Genomic DNA, 24,104 nt, shown 5'->3' on the forward strand with positions numbered 1-24,104 from the left:
CCACCATTGAGTTTTTTTTTGGACTCAGAGTCACTGACCACACCCTTAAGTGGACCTTGTGTTCTCAACAAATTGGTGTATGCCTTTATCTGCCTAATACCTTGTAAATGACAACGAGATCCAGGGGGCAAACAGAGAAACCTTGCCACTGCGCATTTGCTGAATGGGATGCACCTTGTAGTGCCATACCTTGTAGTACCAGCAGTGGCTCAGCTGGTAGCACTTTTGCCTCTGAATTAGAAGGTTGTGAGTTCAAGTCCCACTTAAAATCTGGACTGACATGCCAGTGCAGCACTGATGGCCAATAATTATCCATCATTTAACATCATTAAAGTCGATTATCATATTGTGGAACCTTGTTTGCAATTTGGCTGCAACATTTCCTACATTACAACATTGACTGTACTTCAGAAAGTACTCAATATGCTGAAAGCGCTTTAGGATGTCCTGAGGTCATGAAAGGTACTATATAATTGCAAGATCTTTGTGTTCATTATGTTTTTCTTTCTCTGTACAGCCCTGTGCAAACAACGGAGTCAGCTTCAAACAACAGCAATGTTCAGCTTTTAATGCCAAAGCATTCAGTGGTGGCCGATATTATCACTGGGTTCCACTGTATCCAGGTAAGATGCTACAAGCTTGATTTAAAAATAGAAACACTGCACATAATAGTGTTTCTGACTGCATGTTGCAGTCATTTTAAAACTAAGAGATATAAAAAAGATGTAAAGTTCTATCTCTGTAACCTCCTCCAGCTTTACAACCTCCTGAGATCTTCGTGCTTTGCCCATTCTGGCCTCTTATACATCCCCAGCTTTTATTGCTCTGTCATTGGCAGCTGCCAAGGGCCTAAGTTCTGGAAATCCTTACCTAAACCTCTCTCTCTCTCTCTCTCTCTTTCTCTCTTTCCCACCCCCCCTCCTCCTTTTAAGATGCTCTCTAAAACCTACCTTAGTTTTTGTAGCAGATATTTTATGGCGTCACTCCTAATAATTCTGGTGATACACTGTATGATGAGGACCAGGAGCATTATATTATATAACATGTGCAAATAAAATCGTGCTGCTACTGTGGATCTATATTTAAGATGACCTGTTCTTCTTAAGGCCAAAAGTTCAAATTGTATTAAACTGACACCTCCTGAGGTCTATTACAGGTACATCCTGGTAAGGCTTATCATGGAATGTCATTTTCTGTAGATTGACAACGGCTTGTAATTCCTTGGTTTCTTGCCAAGATCAGAAAATTCATCAAGACATTAGATGAGAACTGTTGAAAGCTCAACCAAACAAGACAGATAGGAAAGAGGCCCCTGTTGTTTTTTACATCATGAGGGACGATGGGATGCTGATTATCGTTAACAGTCCCTTCTTTTGGTTATTAAACAGATGATTATATTAATATTTCAAACAAGCCATGTGACTTGCAATGCACCACTACTGACGGAGAGAGGCAGTTAATGGTTCCTGCTCAGGATGGAACATCGTGCCGGGACAGAACCTATCAGGGCGTCTGCATTACTGGCCGATGTGAGGTAAGGCTGATGTGTTTGGGTGAACTTCAAACTATTCATCAAATCGCTGTTCTGGAAATGAGCTTTCCACTGAAGTGAAAACAGTGCCTGATAACAGAGGGTGGATAGTGTAGTGCAATAGCAGGCAACTCATTTGCTCTGTAACATGTTGCTTCCACATTACATCTTGATTCTGAATAAATAACCCATGGCACTATACTTACGTGGAGTAGGTTCAGAGGAACAGGACTAGCCCATTCAGCCCCTTGAGCCCATTCTGCCACTCAGTTAGATCATGCCTGGTTCATATCTCCCAACTCCGTTTACCTGCCTTTGTTCCATATCCCTTAAGAAGTTTAATGTTGAATATTGATTTTGTCTCAGTCTTCCCAGGGACTGCAGCCGTTCAGGATGACAGCTCACCACCACCTTCTCAAAGGCAATTGCGATGGGCATTAAATGCTGGCCTAGCCAGGACGTCCGCATCGTGTCAATGAAAAGCCTAGGATCTGTTATTGGGGATTTATTGGGAATCTATAATTAATGTAGATAATCTATGTGACTAAGGATGTAGATTAATTTGAGCTGATTGGAGAGATTCAACATGAACTTATAACAATTTAATGGAGGAAGTAACTAAAGTCGTAGACAGGGGAATGTCTATGGATATGGTTACCATGGACTTCCAGGTGGCATTTGATAGGTTCCACAGAAAAGACTGTTAGCTAAAATTAAAGCTCATGGAATTAAAGTCAAAATTTTGATGTCATTTGTAGACAAAATTGGTTAGGTAGAAGACAGGGAGCAGGATAATAGGTTTGTATTTTAATTGAAAGTAATTGATAGTGCTGTCCTACTAGGATCCATGCTTAGACCTCAACTATCCACTATATTTATTAATGGATTGGGTAACATAACTGAGAGCTAGCTATGTACCCAAGCTTTCCAATAACACCAAGATTAACTGTAATAAGTTGTGCAGGCAGGAGCATAAAATTACAAAGAGACATTGATAGATTAAATAAGCGGGTGAAACTGTGCTCAATGGAATTCAACGCAGTTAGGTGTGAGGCCGTTGATTTTGAAGAAAAAAGGATAGATCCGAGTATTATTTAATGGTGAGAAGTAGGAATACTGGAAGTCAAAAGAGATTTAAGGATCTATATATACAGGTCACTAAAATGGAGTTGCCAGCTGCAAACAAAATGAAAAATTTGAATGATGTGTTAGCTTTTATAACTAGAGAGCTAGAATGTAAAGGGGAGGAAGTTTTGCTGTAGCTCTACAAAGGCCTGGTTAGACCACATCTGGATTACTGCAAACATTTCTGGGCACTACCTTTAGAAAAGAGATACTGGCCTAGGAGGGAAGTGGGAAGTGCACGCCGATTCACCAGAATAGCACCAGGGCTTCAATGTTTAGATTATGAAGAGAAATTACATAAACTAGTTTTGTATTCCTGGAATTAAGAAGGTTAAGGGGTTATTTGATAGAGATTTGTGGATTTTGAAAGGAATTGATTTGGTAGATAGAACCATTTCTTACAGGTGAGTGAGCCTAGGGTGGGGTGCATAACCTTAAAATCAGCGCTCAGCCATTTAGGAGAGAGATTAGAACACTTTTTGTAAAATAGTGGAAGATTGGTACTCTCTCCCACAAAAAGCATTAGATGCTTGCTTAATAATTTTAAATTTGATCTTTGCTAGCCAAGGATATAAAGGCTGTAAAGCCAAGGCAGGTCAATGGAGTTAAGACACAGATCAGCCATGATCTCACTGAATGATAGAGCAGGTTTGAGGAAGTGACTGGACTGCTTCTGCTTCTATGTTTGCACCCTTGCCCAGCAAAAAAACTATCAATCTCGGTCTTGAAAGCTTCAATTGACCGAACATCCACAGCCTTTTGTTGCAGATTTCCACTCCCCTTTCTTTGACAAAGTGCTCCCTGATTGCACTTTCAGCTCTGGCTTTAATTTTAAAGTGTGCTCCCTTGTTCTGCACTCCCCATCAGAGATAATAGTTTCTCTCTATCTGACCTATTGAATCCCTTTATTATTTTCAGCAAAACAATTAGATCACCCCAGCTATCTAAACTCAAGGGAATACACACCAAGTTCATGCAAACTGTCCTCCTGATTTAACTCTTTAAGTCCAGGTGTGATTCTGGTGAATCTGGGCCAATATCTCCTTCCTGAGTTGGTGTCCAAAACTGAATCCAGTAGCCCAGATGGGGTCTGAGCAAGTATCACTTCCTCCCTTTTGTATTCCATATCCTTTTGAGATGAAGACCAATAACCTATTTGCCTTTTTGATTCCCTCTCCTGTGAGTGAATTCAAAGATGTGACTATGTAATCCCAAGGCGATGTTCTAACCCGCCAACAAGTTTCACCAACTGTCCTGCTGTTTTTAGCCGGGGATAATGTCACAAATGGAACCCCAGTGCATCATACTGTCATAGAATCATAATAGCAGAGGAGGCGGCCATTAGGCCCATCAAGTCCATACCAAGTCTGGCTTTCTGTGGAGCAATCCAGTCAGTCCCATTCTCCTGCTCTCTCCCCACACCAATTAAAGACAAACTGGAATTTGAACCCGGGATTCCTGTTTACAAGGCAAGCACTTTAACCAATCAGCCAAAGCGCCTAGTGGGATGGACATACCAGCTGCTCTCAGTCTCTTTGCCTATTGAGTTGGCTAGTTGGCTACCTGCAGAAGCCCCGAATGATGGGTCACAACTTTGGCAACCACAGTTGGAGAAACTGTAAAGGGGGAAAGTGTAAAAGGCATGAGAAATGAAAAGGTCACCATGATGCAAAGGAGGAGGGGGAGGGGAATGTTCTGTTCCCAGTGTGAGCTTAAAACTGTACTTAATAGTTGTTTACTTAATGTAATAAAATAGAAGATATGATTCTCTTCCATAAAACCTTTGATATATTGAACATGTTGAACATTCCCCTCAGCCAGTTGCTCCTGGAATAAATCTTTCCTGAGAACTTCCAGAACACTAAGTGGATCTTGTGTAAAATGTGGAATGGAGCTACATACACTACAGTGATCTAATGTATTGCCATAGGAGCAGGAGTAGGCCCTTCAGCCTCTCAAACCTTGTTTCGCCATTGAATTGGAATCTGGTTGATCTGTACCTTGACTCCATTTTTCTGTCTTTGAATAATATTCCTTTTTTATCCTCACCTAATAAGAATCTGTCAATCTCGGACTTTAAATTTAAATTGATCACCAGTATCCACAGTATTTTAGAGAGGAGAACTCTAGATTAACTGGTCATCTGTTCATGGTCCCGTACTAGCTTCAGTGTGCTTGATGATTTGGGAGAGCCCAGGCATTTTGTATTTGCATAATGTCACCTCCAGTGAGCGTGTGCCTTAGTAACGCAGAGTAAGTTGAGAGATGGAAGATGTGCTTTGTAGAATGCTATGTTTTCTAGCCATGGTGGTATACAAACCTGCTTCTCCTCTCTTAGCCTTCATTTATCTGGAAATATTTCTGGCAAATACGTGAATATCTCGGTGGTTCAGTGGTTTAGCAATCAGCCCTTTTAGTTCTGGGGACTGAGTTACAATCCAGACCATGCACAGGGACAATGATTGAACACTCTCGCCTGGCTGTGGATCCAGTGGTGAAAGGCATCTGGAAAGTTTTAATCTGGTGTGAAGCCACTAAATCAAACTCTGTAGCACAGAACTTGGGTATTGCAGAAAAAAGACATTGTATCAAACTTTTTGTCTTGCGTTCATCAGGACTATCGCAAGAATACCAATGTCAGGGGAAGCAATGACTTTATACTGTATAAGAGGAGAGTGCTGATTGGTTGGCAAGTGGATTCTGATTGGTAGAGGTGTTGCCATGGGGAATGCACAAATTAATGGTGACTGACATTAACTGTCAAGCATTGTTTGAAATTTTAAACCAGGCAGCTTGACTCTGATTGGTGAAGGCATGCCCCAAGGAATGAACCAGCGAATGGCTGCCACTTATTTTGCTTAGGTGAAACAAGTGCAGTGTGTGTACATGTTATCCCTGTCTGCAAAGAACAGGGCCCTGTGTATTAATAGATGTAGCTTCCAGTACATACAAATACGCCACAGTGCGAGCCTGACTGACGATCTGAAATTGGTTATTGGTGTAATTTTTAGCACACTGAGGATTATTTAGCAAATGTTGTCTAATCACAGAATCACATTTAATGTTGGACACTGCGCTTTGAGTTTTGTAAGCACGGGCTGGTTGGGTACAGTCTGTACCTTGCCCGTTGCAAACATTGGAAGGAACATGCTGTTTGGGATGTACGGCCTATGTACCTAGCATCACACTGGCACTGAAATTCATATACCATATTACTCATTTGTGCGATGGACAGAATGTCTTTTTGGCTTGATGGCAGCATCCTGTTAGTGGCAAATACCACTCGTGTTGCTACTACTTAGTAGCAGCATGAAACAGCTGGATATATATGACCGGGTTCGTCCTGACTGCATACGTATAGGCTGTCCTAGACACACAAGTGATGTCCCTTTACACCGTATCGTATCTCTGACCGGTTCTGCACAGCATGAATTGGCCAAATGGTTGGGTGAGTTGTTCCAACCAGTTTTGAACAAGTTTTCCAGGTTCACAGTGAAGGAGTCATTCACATTTGCGAAGACCATACAGGACTTGCATATCGATAGCAATGTTGTGTCCATGTGCTCATTCGACATTGCTAGCTTGTTCACCAATATTCCACTTAAGGAAACCATAGTTATTTGCGCTATGGCGCTATATCATGGTGATCTAGACCTGCCACCATTGCGTGAATCAGTATTAATTGAACTTTTGAACTCAGCAAATTGTGCTGTTGAGTTTAGCTTTAATGGCACCATGTATGCCCAAATAGATGGTGTTACCATGGGATCCCCTCTAGGCCCAGCTCCTGAAAACATCTTTGTTGGGCTCCATGAGAAAATGTGTCTTTGATGGAATGACACCGAACCTCCTACACCTTGCATATTTCTGATATGTGGATGATGCGTTTGTTATATTTAAATCCATAGCGGTATGTAATAATTTCCTTACGTCTTAATGGGCTCCATCCTGTGCTCAAATTCACCTTTGAAATGGAGCAGTCAAATTAACTCCCTTTCCTTGACACACTAGTTGAGAAATCTGCCAGGGGGTTCTCTACCATGGTCTACCGCAAGCCTACCTTCACTGGTCAATATACACGTTGGAATTCTTACAGTTCCATGCTCTATGATTGGCCTTATTGGCAATCTTGTAAACAGGGCCTGAGCCATTTGCTTGCCATGCAAGCTTGATGCTGAAATAAGGCACATCAAAGACATGCCGCAGAATAATGGCTACCCTGATCAGATCATTTCACGCTGTATATCACGCAAACTGATGAACGGGCCCAAGGCCATCACTTTCAGCCCTGAAAAGTGCCCAGTCTACCTCGGGGCATGCCTTGGCCAGAGTCCAGCTGCCCTGTTTAAAATTTTAATGTTTGCCAGTTAACTGTCAGTCACCATTAACTGGTGCATTCTCCATGGCAATGCCTCTACTAATCAGAACCCACTTGCCAACCAATCAGCACGCTTTTCTCATGCAGTATAAATTTGTTGCTCCCCCTGACATTGGTATTCCTGTGACTGTCCTGATGAGTGCAAGACGAAAAGCTTCGACAAAATGTCTTTTTTTCAGCAATAAATCAAAGTCTGCTATAAATGCTTGATGGAGAGAAATCTACAGAGTTCGGAGGAAAGAGCAGGAGTGGAAATTAGTGGGCAACTCTTTCAAAGAACTGGCACAGGCACAATGGGCCGAATAGCCTCCCTTCGTTGCAACATCATTCTGTGATAACCCAGCACTGAAATGGCACCATGTCTGTCTGAAGAGATGGTTGAACTGGGATGCAGGATAGTTGGAACCAATTACTCCCTTTGAGACTGGAGCGAACACGCCCATTGTTGGACCAGGTAGCGGTTTTGCCTTTCACCTGACGAAAAGTGACCCTCTGGGGGAAAGGAGGTCATTCGTCCAGAGCCCCAATAAATGTAATGTCTTTATTTTTTTTGCAGCCCGTGGGTTGTGATGGTCTCCTGTATTCCTCCAAAAGGCTGGATAAATGTGGGCTCTGCGGCGGTGATGGCAGCACCTGCTTCCGAATCTCGGGCACCTACCGACGAGGGATCACACATTTGGGTAGGTGTGAGATCTAACTGCATGTTTCACTCAAACTGACAGAATAATACCAGTTATTAATGGAGGGGAAAGGCTCCCCAACGGCCATCTTGGTAAGAGGTGACGCTGTAGGCCAGAGGCAGCCAAGTGGCAATGCGTGCAGCAATCTCTTGATATACGTTGTCGCTTTAGAGGTGGAGGTTTGGGTGTTCTGGCTTGACCGAGTCGGCAGCGACAGTAACAACAACCTGCATTTATGTAATGCATTTAAATTTAAAATGACCCAAGGTGCTTCACAAGAGAGTTATCAGGCAAAAATTGACACCCTGCCACGTAAGGAGGCATTAGGGCAGGTGACCAAAAGCTTTGACAAGGGGGTTGGTTTTAAGGAGGATTTTAATGAGGGAGGATAAGTTAGAGCGGTAGTGAGATTTTGAGAGGGAAATCCAGAGTTAAGAGTTAAGACAGGTGGAAGCATGGTTGCCATTGGTAGTGCAAAAGAAATGGAGATGCACAAGAGGCCAGTGTAACATGGATATATTACAAACCCCCATGAGTATAATACAAACCTCAGTAGAACTATTTACCATTTAGCCGCACAGGAGGCAGAGCTTGTCTATGATGCTTGACGCTTTTCACATGGGCGTCTTTTCAAAACCTGAAAACTTTGAATTGAAACTCAAGGATTCCAGTGTACACCATCATTAGGATAGGATTTTTGGATAGGGAGTCATGTTTTAGTCACAGACAATACCTTGAGGCAGCTCCACCATTCCTGTGTTAGGATGTAACTGAAGTGATTTCTGGTTTGATGACCATCTCTCCCCTTGCTCGGCAGGTTATCTCTTCATTACAAACATTCCCGTTGGTGCTTCTGACATCCAAATAATTGAAAGGAGGAAAACAGAAAATATTTTGGGTAACTCCATTAAATTAGTTCAAATAGTCCTTTGCCCCTTTCCCCCCACCCTCACCTACTCCGCCCTTATTTTTTGTTGTGTAATGAATTACTACTCTCTCGTTTTACCTTCTAAAGCTCTCGCAGATGAAGGTGGATACTTTTTCTTCAATGGGAACACAGCGATTGACAATCCTCGGAACTTCCGTGTGGCTGGGACAGTATTTAAGTATAGACGACCTGCGAATCCGCTGTCTGATGGCTTTGAATACATCATTGCTCAAGGGCCCACCAACCAAGGACTGAATGTGATGGTATGTAACTCAGATAACAGCAGTAATAGTCTTTATAACTCCTGTCACATCATCCATAACCTTGTGATCACTGAGGGGCACAGGTCCTGTTAATACGTACTTTAACCACTCCCCCCACCCCATCAACAAAAAAATGTGGGAGCTTGCAGTAAGTGATGTTCACACATGGGGAGGGTACTTCTGTCATCCCTCTGGAGGGAAAGGACATCGTCTTGAAAGGGCACATTCTTTCTCAGTCATGTTTTCTTTTGATACTTATCTCTCCTGCTCTCCTCCAGAAGTCAAACACCCTTGCTGGGTTACAGTTCCAAATGACTGCTCTGCACCTGCACACCTTGACAGCCAATTTGATAAAGCTATTTGGCTACATAGTGCATCACAGCAAGGCAGTACCCTGTCCACATGTGTTTTGCTACCAGGCATTGATGTACAGCAGCCATCCTGGCCATGCCGCCTCCATCCTCACTAATCTTGGGACATTATGACCATTTGTAGCTCCAGTATTACTGTCCTTATTGATGCCTCAGTGTAGACTAGGAATTGAATCATACAATCAAAGAGAAACACCATTCTGCCCGTGCCAGCTCTCTGGAAGAGCAATCCAATTAGATACACTCCTCTGCTCTTTCCCAATAGCCCTGCAATTTTTCCCCTTTAGGTATTTAACCAATTTCCTGTAGAAAGTTATTATATGATCCATAATTTGTAGTCACTGGCATGTGACAGCGCTCCCTGCTGACCTCGAGGAAAGCTGTGCTGAGAGATCTGCTGATCTCTGTGATGAGAACTCTAATTCTCTCAATGTGTAGCCTTGTTTCCCAGGTTTGAGCTACAATGATATTAAGCTGTCTAAACAGCCAATCATATTAAAGAAATTTCACAGATGGCAAACCAGGAAATGAGAAGGACTAATAAGCAATCCACTTAGTAAAAGCTTTAATGAGAGCAGACTAAAGATTAGCACATAACACATGGGGTAAGGTAGAAGCTGAAGTACCATGAACAAACTTTTAAAAATTTTAAAAATCTAGTTTTAAAAATCCGAATGCAGACATTTAACAACACCCCACAATCCTTCAGGGTCAGAACAGCTCTTCGGCAGTAGTTGTCACTTAGATTTCAACAACTTTTTATGGGGTTCCTAACAGCAATTTCAGAGCAGAAAAGGGGAAGTTCTCACCATGTCACTGATTTCACTAATTGTTGGTTGTAGTTTGGGTAGTCCACAGCACAACCTGCAATGGAACAGTGACTGACAGACTACAACTTCAGGATTTGCATGTTATCCTGTACTTGCTCCCAATCCTGAAGGTGTGCTCCGAGGGGTAATTATGGTGAATTGTAACAGTTTGCCATCAAAAATCCTGCAAATTCAAGGCCATTAAATCTGCTTCCACCATCTTTTCAGGCAGTGTATTCCTGATCATCAGAACTGACTGAAAAAAATTCTGCTCATCTCTGCTTTGATGCTTTTTGCCAATTACCTTAAATCTGTGCCCTCTGTTTTACCAATCCTTCTGCTACTAGAAACAGTTTCTTCCTATTTATTCCATCAAAACCATTCACGATTTTGAACACCTCTACTAAATCTCCTTTTAGGCTCTCTGCCCTAAGGAAAACAACCCCAGCTTCTCTCGTCGCTCCACATTAGTGAAGCCTCATCGCTGGTACCAGCCTAATAAATCTCCTCTCCCTCTCTCTAAGGCTTTGACGTCTTTCCTAAAGCATGGTGACCAGATTTGGGGGACACAACCCCAGCTGGGGCCTGACCAGTCTTTTATGGAGGCTGAACATGACAATTTTGTTTTTGTTCTCTGTGCCCCTATTAATAAAGGCAAGAATCCTGTATGTTTTTCTAACAGCCTTCTCAACTTGTACTGCTAACTGTTGAAAATTTTGTGTATGTTTACCTCCAGGTCTCTACTATGTTTCTGTATACCCTTTTAAATTTTATAATTTTGTTTATATTGCCCCTCATTCTTCCAACCAAAACGCTTCACTTCACACACATTCTGTCTGCCACATGTCTGCCCATTTCATTACTCTATGTCCTCCTGAAGTCTGTTGCTATCTTCCTCATTGTTCAGTAGATTTTCTAGTTTTGTCTCATCTGCAAATTTTGAAATTATACGCTGCCTATCCAAGTCCAGCTCTAATATATATCACAAAGGGCAGTGGTCCTAATACTGACCCCTGGGGAGCACCACTTGAAAAACAAATGTTTGCCACAACTCTGCTTTCTGTCTCTTCGCCCATTTCGTTCATAAATTGTCGCCGTCCCTTTAAATCATTTGCTTCAATTTTGCTAACAAGATTTATTATATGGCTCTTTATCAAACGCCTTTTTGAAGGTCCACATACACACCACTGCACTACCTTCTTCAACCTTCCTTGTTACTTCATCAAAGAACTCAACCCAATTTGTCAAGTATGATTTATCTGACCTGGTTGAATCAGCTCCTCAATGAATGAGCTTTTAGAGTCATGGGATACCTGTTCTTATTAATGATCATCAGATCTTCTAAACTGATCTGCCACTGAGTTTAGAGCCATTAAGTAACACTGTTTTTCAAACTAGACACAACAAACATTACTGAGTAGACACACAGATAGACAGGAATCTGTAAATCTATATGATATAGAGATAATGTTATTTTATTTTTCTGACAATTTTCTATGCTATATTCCAAAATATTTCCTGAAAGAAAGGGTGCTATCTTTTCATAAAATGTTGTTTGACCTGACAACATTTCACAATGCCAGAAGTTCCAGTATTTGGGAGGCTGTGCCACATGACCTTGGTTGATGGGATAATACTGGTTGCCATTTTAGTAAATGTAATAGTGTGAACCAAAAGCTTCCAATTCTGTTGCAGAGAAATACATCAATTCCAATTCATCTATAGGAAATTGTTTCTTTAATTGAATTGGAATCAATACTTTTCATAGTCCAGTTAAGAAATTAATCAAGACTAGCCGACATGAGACTCTTTAGAACATGAAGGATAGATTTTCATTGATCTGTGGAGTGCATTCTACCACCCCTTGTTAGCTAAAGAACAGAAAGTTGGTGCCTGGAAATTTCCCTGTGAGCTTAAGTTCCCAACTCTGTTTGAAGATATTCCTGGAGGTCTTAGCACATGACCTTCTGCAACCAAATGCCCCAAACCTATCATTAGTTAGCCAATATGTCCATCCTCATGGTGTACTGTCTTCCCACATCAGCTGGAAAACAAATAGATTCTTCTTTATCCAATGATTCTCGATGTCAGTCAAGCAGCTTGTACCCATATCCAGTATTTTTATAACTAGCGAACGAAAGTGTTTAAAAAAAAAATTAACAAAAAGAACAAACTTTTATTGTCACATTGATTCTTCTCCTGGGCTGCTTGTGACAGTGTTTTGCAGATGAAGCTTTAATTCAAGGAGACTCCAGGGCAACCTTGGAGGGTTGGCAACCCTACCATGCGCTGTTATTTCCCTATGCAAAGCGTCCGCTTGGTTCAATGGCAGCACTCTCACTTCTGAATCAAGGGATAGGAAATGGTGGGTTCAAGCTCCATTCCTCAACGTGAACACACAACTGAGGCTGACACTCCAGTAATCCTGCATCATTGGAGGCGCTTTTAAGAATGAGACATTAAATGTGGGCCCCATTTATCTGCCATGTTCAAGTGTCAAGGATCCTGCAAGCACTATTCAAAGAAGAGCAAGGGTGTTCTCCAGTCTCCTCGTCAACGTTCAGTAACCAGCATCACCCAGTTAGATAAACTGTTTATCTTGTTGCCTTTTGTGGGACCTTGTTCAAATTGGCCGCTTTGTTTGCAAGCATTATAACTGTCAATGTACTTCCTGGACTGTGAAGTGCAGTTGGATGTCCCGAGTTCATCACAGGTGCTACTTAAATCGCTTCTTTATGTAACAGGAATTCTTATTTCTATTCAGCTACACAGTAGGTGGAATAGGAAATCTGTGCAATTCACTGCATTCTGAAATGCAGTGGAAATAAGGCACAGGCGTGTGGGACACCTGTCTGTTATTAACAGTGGAATCCATGGCAAAATGAAACATTCAAAACTTTGCATTTACTGTTGCAAACACAGTGAAGAAATGTGATGGCCCATCCTCAAATGGTGCATAAGGTTTCCCAAAACTAACACCATTCTTCAGAATTTTTTTTTCTAATGAATGAGTTCCTTCATAAAACCAAAACACTCGACAAGTTCAAACTTCTGAATTTACTCATTATAAATGTTACTGCCAAATTTATGTTGTTCTCCCCCTCCCCCTCCCCCACACTGTCAAATGAACTGCTCCACTGGGCTGCTGATTCATAACATCAAAAACTGAAGAGACTGTTTGTGAGGAGCACGGCTGAGATGGAGGGTGGGAGCCAAGAGATATCCACCTAGTAAACAGCTTAAAGAGGACCCGATACTGGACCGTGAAACGATCTCAATGCGAAAATCCTTTCCTTCGTTACCTTGCCAAGACATAGATGCTTCTCTTTCTCCAACGTGTGTTGAGAAATCCTGATTTGAATTAAATGTCCCAATCTCCCCTTGTCCTGAGGTGCACCCAATCGGTGCCAGCATGTAGATTTTTAAAAAGAAGGAATATCCACGCGTTCACTCTTTTTTCACTCTGCCTGTCAAAACCCTGAAGCGCCTGAGCCTAGCGGCGCCGTGGGAGTGCTTACACCACAGGAATGGCAACCATTCAAAAAGAAGGCCCACCTCTGCCTTCTGGAGGACAATTGGGGACAGGGCATAAATGGTGGTCTTCTCTATCTTGAGAATGAACATAAAAAACATGAAGTATGAAGCTGCCATTCATTTGCTATCTTAGTGATGGCTGAGCCCCACAAACAGTACTGGTTAGAATGAGCTGCAGACCTATCATGGCACCTGGGGCTGAAATGGGAGGAATTCCTTGTTAAATTAGAGCAGGATCTGACTTCCACCATGCCACTTCTGATGTAGGCTTGAGGCAGTTGTCTAGTTTGTCATTAAGCCAAAACAGGTAGAAAGTTTGTGTTTTTTTTAACACCGCATACTTGGGATACTTAATAAAAACAAAGGACGGACGCACTTTGTATCAAAAGTACTTCCTTGTGTAGTACCTAGCCCCCTAAAATAGGCTCCATTATTTCAAAAGCAGTTTTGGAAAGTTTTGAATGTTGCCTTTGCTACTGAAGAGCTAATGTGCAATGTGACTCCAGCATTAACTCTTGGATTGTGCTTCTGACAACAATCTCTTCATCTTATGATGTTATAGGTCAGCAGCCCTGAGGAGCAGTTGATTTGGCAGGAGGGGAGCAACATCAGTTTTGGCAATAAAATTTAAGGTATATATTGAGGATTTTGAACATATAAGTTTATGAATATCACATGACTGTCATTGCTGGGCATAATATCTTGGGTACTAATCTTGTTTTTTTTGTGAATTATTTTTTAAAATCGCATTTTCATGATGTTATGTTAACCAGACTCTTGTTCCTTCAGACAAAATTTCTTGATAGTCTAGATCCAGTACATCCCTAACGTCTGAGACTTTATAAATAGATTTACTGTGATGATGAAAGGGTTTATTTTTCTTTTTAAGATGTTTAATTGAATATTTCCTACCTAATGGTTGATAGCAGAACAAATTGAAACAAAAAATTAGGGATCCTTTGCTTTATAAATAGAGACAGAGAGTATAAAACAAGGAGGTTTAGCTGAACCTTTATAAATCACTGGTCAGGTCTTAGCCGCAGCTTTGAGGCCAATTCTGGGCACCATACTTTAGGAAGGATGACAGAGCGTTGGACAGGGTGTGGAGGAGATTATAATACCAGGGAAGAGGGACTGACAGGGGAGAGACTGGAGAAGTTGGGATTGTACACCTTAGAGTAGAGCAGGTTTAAGGGGAGATCTAATAGAAGCGTGAAAACATTATGAAGGGGTTTGATAGAGTAAGTAGAGATAAACTGTCCTCACTGGCAGAGTTCATAAATTTAAGATAATTGGCGAAAGAACCAGAGGCGAGATGAGGAGAAATTATTTTACAGTGTGCTATGATCTGGAATGCAGTGACTGAAAGGGTGGCGGAAGCAGATTTAATAGTAACTCTGAAGTAGAAATTGAATACATGCATGAAAAGGAGGAATTTGCAGGTCTACGGGGAAAGAGCAGACGAGTGAGACTATTCAGATAGTTGGCACAGGCAGGATAGAACAATGGCTGCCTTCTATGCTGCTTCATTCCACAATATTTCTGCCTGACCCAGTGGGAAATATCTGTTGACATTAAAGAAAGATACTTTGTGGTCTTTTCAGGAACAGTGGGCTGGATTTTCACCGAGCTGGGATGACTCGGATGCCCTTTAAAAATGGTAGACGGGTCCCGACTCCGGGATCCCTGACCCCATTTCTGAGGCTCCTGGTTTTTGCGAGTGCTTTTTCAAGGTGTGGGCTGGTTCAAGTCGTGAGCCCACCCCCAGCACTCCCAACTTGGCCGGCTCCATTGAGGGGATAGGCATGCCCTACTCCTCTGCAATTTTCATGGAGTCAGGCCAGCTTTTCAAAGAGCCGTGGTTCATGGCACCTCAGAGGTGTAGTGAACCATATTCTGCACGAGGGAACCTTTTGAATGGTATGTTCAGAAGGCCCTCCTGATGTCCCCCTCCATGCTAAGATATGCTTCCCCCTTTGACCCTTTGTGGGCCCTCAGGCCCCCATGCCAAATTATGGCACTTCTATGCCCATTCACCCACTGTACACTATAGAGAAGCAATGAAACCTTTAGTGATAGTAGGATATGTTTTTTAAAAAAAAGCTTTTTAAAAGAGAAAGTCGGAAAGGCCTAGCTGTACTTTTTCAGCTCTGCCTCCTAGTCCTAGATTCCCAGACTCTTCCTGGCTGAAGAATAGAAAGAACTTTCTTGATTTCAGGACATCCCAAAGTGCCTCCACAGCCAATGAAATATGTTTGAAGTGCAGCCACAGTTGTAATGTGGGTAACAAAGTAGCCAAATTGTCTACACCAAGATTCCACAAACACCAATAATGACCAGATAATCTATTTTAGTGGTGTTGGTTGAGGGATAAATATTGGTCAGGACACAGGGGAAAACTCCACCATTCTTCTTCAAAATAGTGCCATGAAATCCTTTATGTCCCAACGGTTTAACGTCTCATCTGAAAGCTGACAGCTTGTACTTTGCAGCACTCCCTTGGTGCTGCACTGGACTGTCAGCCTGGATTTTGTGCTCAAGACCCTAGAGTGGCATTTGACCCCTTAATCTTTTGACCCAGAAGCAAGAGTGCAACCACTGGGCCACAGTTGACAGTTATAGATCATTTGATATAACAGCACCATTTTTACACACAGCCATCCAGTTGTTATGGGTCAATTGATGCGATGTTGGCAAAGTGACCGATGGATTTATAAAAGGGAAATCGTGTTTGACCAATCTGTTAAGAAGTTTTTTGACAATGTAACTAGTGGGATGGATAAGGGGGAACCAGTAGATATAGTGTATTTGGATTTTCAAAAGGGAGCAGGGTGTAAGAGTAAAGAAGTCTTGCTGCAATTATACAGGGCATTGGTGAGGCCACACCTGGAGCACTGAGTGCAACTTTGGTCTCCTTATCTAAGAGCCAAATGGCCTACGCCTCCTATTCCTTATATTCTTACATTCTTAACAACAAAGGAGGGGAAAGTAAACAGCATTTCCATTTGCTTAACACAGCTCAGGACAGGAGTAGCTTGGCAAGCTCTAGCATCTCTCTGCCTCACTCTTTTTTGTGATTCTCTTTATTTTTAAGCTTCACCCATACCATTATGGTCACTGCTACTCTGAATTATCCTCTTTTGTTCCTTTCAAGCTCCATACCCTTTGCTGTACTTAAATCAAGACTCATTGTGCAATCTCCTAGTCTCACTCATTGTTGTGGAGTTCGCTGAATATTGTACAACATTTTAACCTTCCTCTGTCTATCCTTGCTCTTTCTGTCTATGGACATTTAAAACTCAAGCTTGCTATCAACTAACCACCATTTACTTGATTTACCCCCTCTGCTCTCCAACTCTTTTTAACCTTAGTATTACCCAGCATTATTGGATCACAATCCTTCTGTTTTGGTTCAGATCAAGAATGATATTCTAATAGAAAATGTATTCTGAAGTGCTGTTGTTGCTCTCTGGTTACGATTACTTCCCTTTCTGCTAAAACAGTATTACAACCTCAATGGGAAGATGCCGCACGTAACATATGAGTACACGATCCCACGGCCACCTGTGCTCAAGCCTGCACCTCCTGTTGAGAGTCCGTTCTACTTCAGTGTCCCTGAAACAAAGTATGAAGACAGTGTCAACAACTGGCATCGAGTCAAACTCCACCCAGGCCCTAATGGTGAGACATTGATTCCTACTGATGCAGCCATCCAAATTGTTTACAGCAGCAATAATGAGAGCACAGGGTCAGAATGTCACAACGACGTCAGCTTCACCTCTGACCTGGAGCTGGAGGATGGGAATGTCACTCTTGGCGAAACAGATGATCAAGATTGGGAGTTCTATCCTTCAATTAATCTGTCTGATATTTGAGTTTTACAAGTCTCAAAAATGAATTCCATATGAGCTGAGCAGCTCAGGAAAGGATATTCAAAATCGGGCCGCAAGCTTCCTCGATTTGATATTTGTTTATCTTTGTGTGTGAAAGACTTGCTCCCCCTAGCTTTTCCGAGTTTCCCTGAATTCCAGTATTAACCCCTCATGAAACACAGAGTTCAGTAGTATGGCTCTGAACATTAAGAACAGGAGGAGATCACTCAGCTTTTCGAGCCTGTTCAACTAAATCATGGTTGATCTGCACCTCAACTCCATTTACCCATCTTTTCTCCATATTCCTTCCTTCGTTTACCCAGAAAAATTCTATCAATCTCATTGTTGAAATTTCTATCTTCTCACAATTTCGCCCAACTCCACATACTGTCACTTATCCACTGTCCTTCCAAGGGAGACCGTCACCTTCTATCATCCCCATCGTTTTCTGTCCACTATTCATGGCTATCCCGCTGTTTCTCCCCCCCACCCCATTTACTCTTCCTTTTTTAATTCTTTCACAGGATGTGTGCCTTGTTGGCAAGGTCAGAATTTATTGCCCACCCCTAAGTGCATTTGAGAAGGTGCTGGTGAGCTCCCTTCTTGAATTGCTTCAGTCCATGTGGTGTAGGCACACACACAGTGCTGTTAGGAAGGGAGTTCCAGGATTTTGACCCAGTGACAGTGAAGGAATGGCGATTTAGTTCCTTCTGACCCAACAATTCCTCATTGCCTCCAGATTCTCATTATCTCTCCTCTGATGGTCCTTCCTGTAAACCCTGTGCACCCCTTTGCCACCTATCCCATGACCTAATACCCCCTAGAGAAGCCTCAGACCTGTTACTGCCTGTTATGTCCCACTCCTTTGCTCCCATCTACACTCGGCTCACTCCACAGCAGGTAAGAAAGGAAAGACTTGCATTTATATAGTGTCTTTCACGACCTCGGCATCTGGAAGCATCTTTGCTGCCAGTAAAGTACTTTCGCGATGTAGTCACTATTGGTGTATAGGGAAACATGGCAGTCAATTTCTGCATAACTAGATCGCACGATCAGACAATGAAGAATGCCATAGGATCCTTTACACCTGCCTGAGAGGGCAGGCAGAACCTTGGTTTGAAGTCCAAAAGATGTCGCCTCTAACAATGCAATACTGCAGAAATAGGGGTTTGAACCCTACATTTTCTGACTTGGAGGCATGAGTGCTATCGCTGAGTCACGGCTGACATCACAGTTGGAAAATTGTTTTTAATTGAATTGGAATACTCCAAATAGATCTTAGTGTCTATCTGCTATCCCTCTGTAACATCGCCCGACTTCACCCCTGTCTCAGCTCATCTGCTGAAACCCTCATTCACATCTTTGTTACCTCTAGACTCGACTATTCCAGTGCACTCCTGGCTGCGTGACCTCCTGTATTCTATCCTCGGTAAACCTTGAGGTCATCCAAAACTTGCAGCAAGGCCTGTTCCCCTATCACCCCTGTACTTGCTGACCTACATTGACTCCCAGTCAAGCAATGTCTTGATTTTAAAATTCTCACCCTCATTTTCAAACCCTTCCATGGCCATATCCCTATTTCTATAATCTCCTCCAGTCCCTCAACCCTCCGAGATACCTGCACTCCACAATTTCTGGCCTCCTGCGCATCCCTGATTTTAATTGCTGCACCAGTGTGACTCTGTTTTCAGTTTTCTAGGCCCCAGGCACTGCTCTGCCTCTCTACCTCACTTTCCTCCTTTAAGGCTCTCCTTAAAACCTACATTTTTGACCAAGCTTTTGGTCATCTGACCTAGTATCGCCTTATGTGGCTCAGTGTCATACTTTGTTTTAAAATGGTTCTGTGAAGTACTCTGGGATGTTTCATTACATTAAAGGTGTTACACATGTTGTTGAAAGAAAATTGTCCACCTGGTGGTGGGCCGAAGGGCCTCTTCTGCACTGTGATTTTGTGATTCTGGTGGGTAAAACTGGAGTAGTTCCGAACAGGTGATGGGAAGGGAGGCAAACAAAAGCGGGCTCGGATGCAGGCAGGCAATGAATCAAGGTCATGCAGGGGGCTGATCAGGGGAGATTGAACAGTGCATGTGGGTTGTATCTGTTGGGGTGGTTATGCAGTTTAAGGAAGTTGGGCGGTGCACTTTGAGTTGGCAGGCTCTGCATGGTGTGGGGCTGGCTTGTGTGCTTGAGCAGCGTTTAACAATGCAGCCAGGTTGTACAGTCTGAGAAGGTCTGAGAGATGGCTCTACTTAGGGGGTTTGAAATGTGTCAATTTGTCCGATCACTGAAGTTTGCCTAAATAGTGTAATTGTGGGTGCCTGTACGTATAACTCCATTTTCTCCCTCTGAATGAACTGTGTGTAGGTATATCTTTTTAAAAATTATTTTGATGGGATGTGGGTGTTGCTGGCAAGGCTAGCATTTGTTGCTATTCCCTAATTGCCCTTCCTAGGCCATTGCAGAGGGTCATTTAAGAGTCAACCACATTACTGTGGATCTGGAGTCACACGTTGACCAGGTAAGGACAGCAGATTTTCTTCCCTTAAGGACATTAGTGAACCAGATGGGTTTTTATGACAATCAATGATGGTTTCATGGTCACATTCTGGGATTAGCTTTATATTCCAGATTTATTCATTGGCTTCAAATTTTGCCAGCTGCAATGGTCGGATTTGAACCCATGTCCCCAGAGTATTTCCTGGGTCTCTGGATAACCGGTACAAATGACCACTATGCCACCACCTCATGGTGTTGTGGAGTGGTGGATTGTAAGTTCATTATCTCCCATGTCTCTCTGTGGAAGTGGAAGACAGGTGCCTTCAAATGAGGAAGGGAAAATCAGAGTGAGAATCCTGTGATTAGATCCTCCCCACCCAGCCCAAAGACTTGTTTCACAGATTAGCCACAATGTAATAAGATGGTGGAGTTAGGTTGAGAGGCTTATTGGCCTACTCCTGTCCTTAAGTTTTTTTTCACTATGTTGGATTCGCCCTTGGAAGAGTTGAAGGATTTGGTTAACCTACTGCATGAAGAACACAATTCTAATCCAATATTTCTTTCACAGCCCTGCAGTCCAATGTGATCAGTCTGAGCCCAACACCATGGAACACAACAAGCACTTTGCATCACTCCCGTTTCCACAATAACTTTAGAAGCACTTCCCAGCAGAGCAGTCTGAGAATGTTGTGTAGGAACAGCTCTCTGAACGCGGCACTGCCCATCCTGTGTACGGAGCTGCAGGCCAACATGTCAGCCAAGCTCAGGACTGAGAACTTCACCAGTTATTCAAACACAGGTCTCGACACCCAGCAGCTTGAAGAACCAAATCAGAGCAGTGTACTTGAACAGCTTCATACGGGCTCAGAGCCTGGAATCAACACTGGAGGCGAGGAGCGATTTGGCTATAGCCTGTTAACGGATTCAATTTACCCACTTTCCAATTCCACTTCATTCCACGTCTTAAACTTAGTGAATAACCACAGGACGGAGTCTGTTCAGTCATCAGACACTGAAAGGTAAGATTTAACCATTACTTGTTTTCTTGAACTTAGCTCAATTCACACTTGTGTAATAGTCCTAAAAGTAATCTCCACATTCTGGAATGAAATACAGAGATTGCAATCTTGATTCCCTCTCGCAACAAGGAAAGCAACTAGCCGAGTTAGAGCAGTGCGTATGGGGGTGGATTAGTATTCTCGACCCTACCTTGATTGCCTTTGAGAAATTACGCAGAACTTCCCATCAGATCAAGTAAGGAGGGAATAGTCCTTTGGAGAGTAGTTTGTGTGTGACTGATGGCTGAATAGCCTTTTCTTGCTCCATGCTTCCTGATATCCTTGTGAAAACAAAATCCAAATATGACAACCATGCTCTGGAGAGAGGTTGGGAGGTTTCTCACAGGTTCTGTGAACTTAGTGTATCAATCAGCAACTGTGTCTCACTCACTGGTCCCCTTTTCTCATAGGGTATAGCTCCTTAGATCTAACCCATTGGTGTTAACTAGAACTCAGTGTATATATTGTGCCTAGGAAGCTTCCATGCCATTTAACAGAAATTCCTCAAACTTGTTAAAAATGCTCTGTATTTCTAGAAAAATCTTATGCAGTAGAACACGCCAATTCAATTCACTCCACATGATATCAAGAAATGGGTGAAGGCACTGGATACTGCAAAGGCTATGGGCCCTGACAATATTCCAGCAATAGTACTGAAGACTTGTGCTCCAGAACTAGTCGTGCCCTAACCAAGCTGTCCTAGTACAGCTGCAACACTGGCATCTACTCGGCAATGTGGAAAATTGCCCAGGTATGTCCTGTCCACAAAAAGCAGGACAAATCCAACCCGGCCAATTACCGCCTCATCAGTCTACTCTTGATCATCATTAAAGTGATGGAAGGGGCCATCGACTGTGCTATCAAGTGGCACTTACACGGCGATAACCTGCTTACTGATGCTCAGTTTGGGTTCCGCCTAGGCCATGCAGCTCCTGACCTCATTACAGCCTTGTTCCAAACAGGGACAAAAGGACTGAACTCCAGAGGTAAGGTAAGAATGACTGTCCTTGACATGAAGGCAACATTTAATCGAGTGTGGCATCAAGGAATCCTAGCAAAAATTGAATCAATGGGAATCGGGGAAAAGTCACCGGTTAGAATTATTCCTGGCTCAAAGGAAGATGGTTGTGGTTGTTGGAGGTCAATCATCTCAGCCCCAGAACATCACCGCAGAGTTCCTCAGGGTAGTGTCCTAGACCCAACCATCTTCAGCTACTTCATCAATGGCCTTCCCTCCATCATAAGATCAGAAATGGGGATGTTTGCTGATGATTGCACAAAGTTCAGCACCATTCGCAGGTCCTCAGATACTGAAGTAGTTCGTGTCCATAAGCTGCAAAACAGCTTAGGTTGATAAGTGGCAAGTAACATTTGTGCCACATGAATGCCAGGCAATGACCATCTCCAACAAGAGAATATCTAACCACCTCCTCTTGACATTCAATGGCATTACCACTATCAATATCTTTGGGGTTACCAATGGCCAGAAATTGAACTGGACTAGCCATATAAATACTGTGGCTACAAGAGCAGGTCTGAGGCTGGGAATTCTGTGACAAGTAACTCACCACCTAACCCCCACTAAACATGTCCGCGATCCACAAGGCTCAAGTCAGGAGTGTGATGGAATACTCCCCACTTGCCTGGATGACTGCAGATCCAACAATACTCAAGAAGCTTAACACTATTCAGGACAAACCAGATTACTTGATTGGCACCCCATCCACCACCTTAAATATTCACTCCCTCCACCATCGACATGCAGTGGCATCAGTGTGTATCATCTACAAGATGCACTGCAGAAACTCACCAAGGCGCCTTCAACAGCATCTTCCAAACCCGTGACTTCTACCACTTAAAAGGACAAGGGCAGCAGTTGGATGGGAACACCACCACCTGCAAGTTCCCCTCCAAGCCACACACCACCCTGACTTGGAAATATATCGCTGTTCCTTCACTGTCGCTGGGTCAAAATCCTGGAAATCTCTTCCTGACAGCACTGTGGGTGTACCTACACTACTTGCACTTCAGCAGTTCCAGGCGGCAGCTCACCACCAACTTCTCAAGGGAAATTAGGGATGGGCAATAAATACTGGCCTTACCAGTGACACCCACATCCCAAGAAAGAACAAATAATAATAGTCATGAAGGAAATCCTCTGTAACGTACATGCACATTACTTTGAGTTCCTGAGCATCTTGTAGCATTCGATTTGTTCAACCACACCGTTCTCCTTCATTGCCACACCTTTGTTGTCCAGCTCTATGCAGTTTCTGTGCAACCCTCTCTGTCCCAATGCAGCAATGACTTTGCTTCCCATCCCTGCACAGTCACCCCTGGAGTTTCCCAAGAATCTATATTTTGCCCCCCTCTGCTTCATCTGCTGCCTCTCTGAGGCATCATCCTATTGCATGAAATTGGCCTCCAATCTATATACTGTTAACCCCCCCACCCCTTCCTTTAACTCCATAAGATCCTTGGTGTTTTCAGATTGTCTGTTTGATAGAAAGTAGTGGGTGACTTAAACTTCATTCCAACAGAACTTTAAGAAGATGGAAACCACTGTTTTCAGTGCACTGATTCCATCATCTTCTTTGGTTGCTCACTTAGACTGAATATGGTCATGCTAAACCATGGCATTTTGTCAATTTGGAGTTGAGCTTCAAACCCTCTACATCCTGAAGACTGCTTACTTGCCTGTCTGCAACATCGCCTGCCTCTATACCCCTACCACACTGCCAGTGAGGAGCCTTCTCCATGCCTTTGCCACTTGTAGGCTTGATGTCTCCAACTTCCCCCTTGACGGCCTTCCATTCTCTTCATTCCATAAACACCCATCATGTCCTCCGTATCCACCACTGCCTTCCTTGTTGAAATACACTGGCTTCCTGCCCTGTAACATTTAGAATTTAAAATTTCCCTCCTTCCAAATCATTTTCTGGCCTAGCTCCACCCAAGCTCTGGCACCTCCTCCGCTCTTACATTCTGTCTACACCTTTAGATCTTCCAGTTCTGATGTACTGTGCGACTCCTCTTTTCTTTGTGACAGAGCTTTAACA

At 43.0% G+C, this 24,104-nt stretch overlaps 1 protein-coding gene across 1 annotated transcript in view; it reads left to right on the forward strand.

Annotated features, from left to right (window-relative positions):
• Positions 1-24,104, forward strand: part of LOC144692770 (ADAMTS-like protein 2) — a 91,307-nt gene that overhangs the window by 21,843 nt on the left and 45,360 nt on the right. Inside the window, exons 3-9 of the mRNA XM_078561848.1 lie at positions 518-623; positions 1,389-1,534; positions 7,591-7,714; positions 8,532-8,612; positions 8,730-8,905; positions 17,123-17,300; positions 20,556-21,006. Of these exons, the coding sequence (XP_078417974.1) occupies positions 518-623; positions 1,389-1,534; positions 7,591-7,714; positions 8,532-8,612; positions 8,730-8,905; positions 17,123-17,300; positions 20,556-21,006 (1,262 nt within the window). The remainder of the gene's footprint in view (positions 1-517; positions 624-1,388; positions 1,535-7,590; positions 7,715-8,531; positions 8,613-8,729; positions 8,906-17,122; positions 17,301-20,555; positions 21,007-24,104) is intronic.

Source organism: Cetorhinus maximus, chromosome 17 (assembly GCF_964194155.1).
Source record: "Cetorhinus maximus chromosome 17, sCetMax3.hap1.1, whole genome shotgun sequence".
Lineage (NCBI taxonomy): Eukaryota > Metazoa > Chordata > Chondrichthyes > Lamniformes > Cetorhinidae > Cetorhinus > Cetorhinus maximus.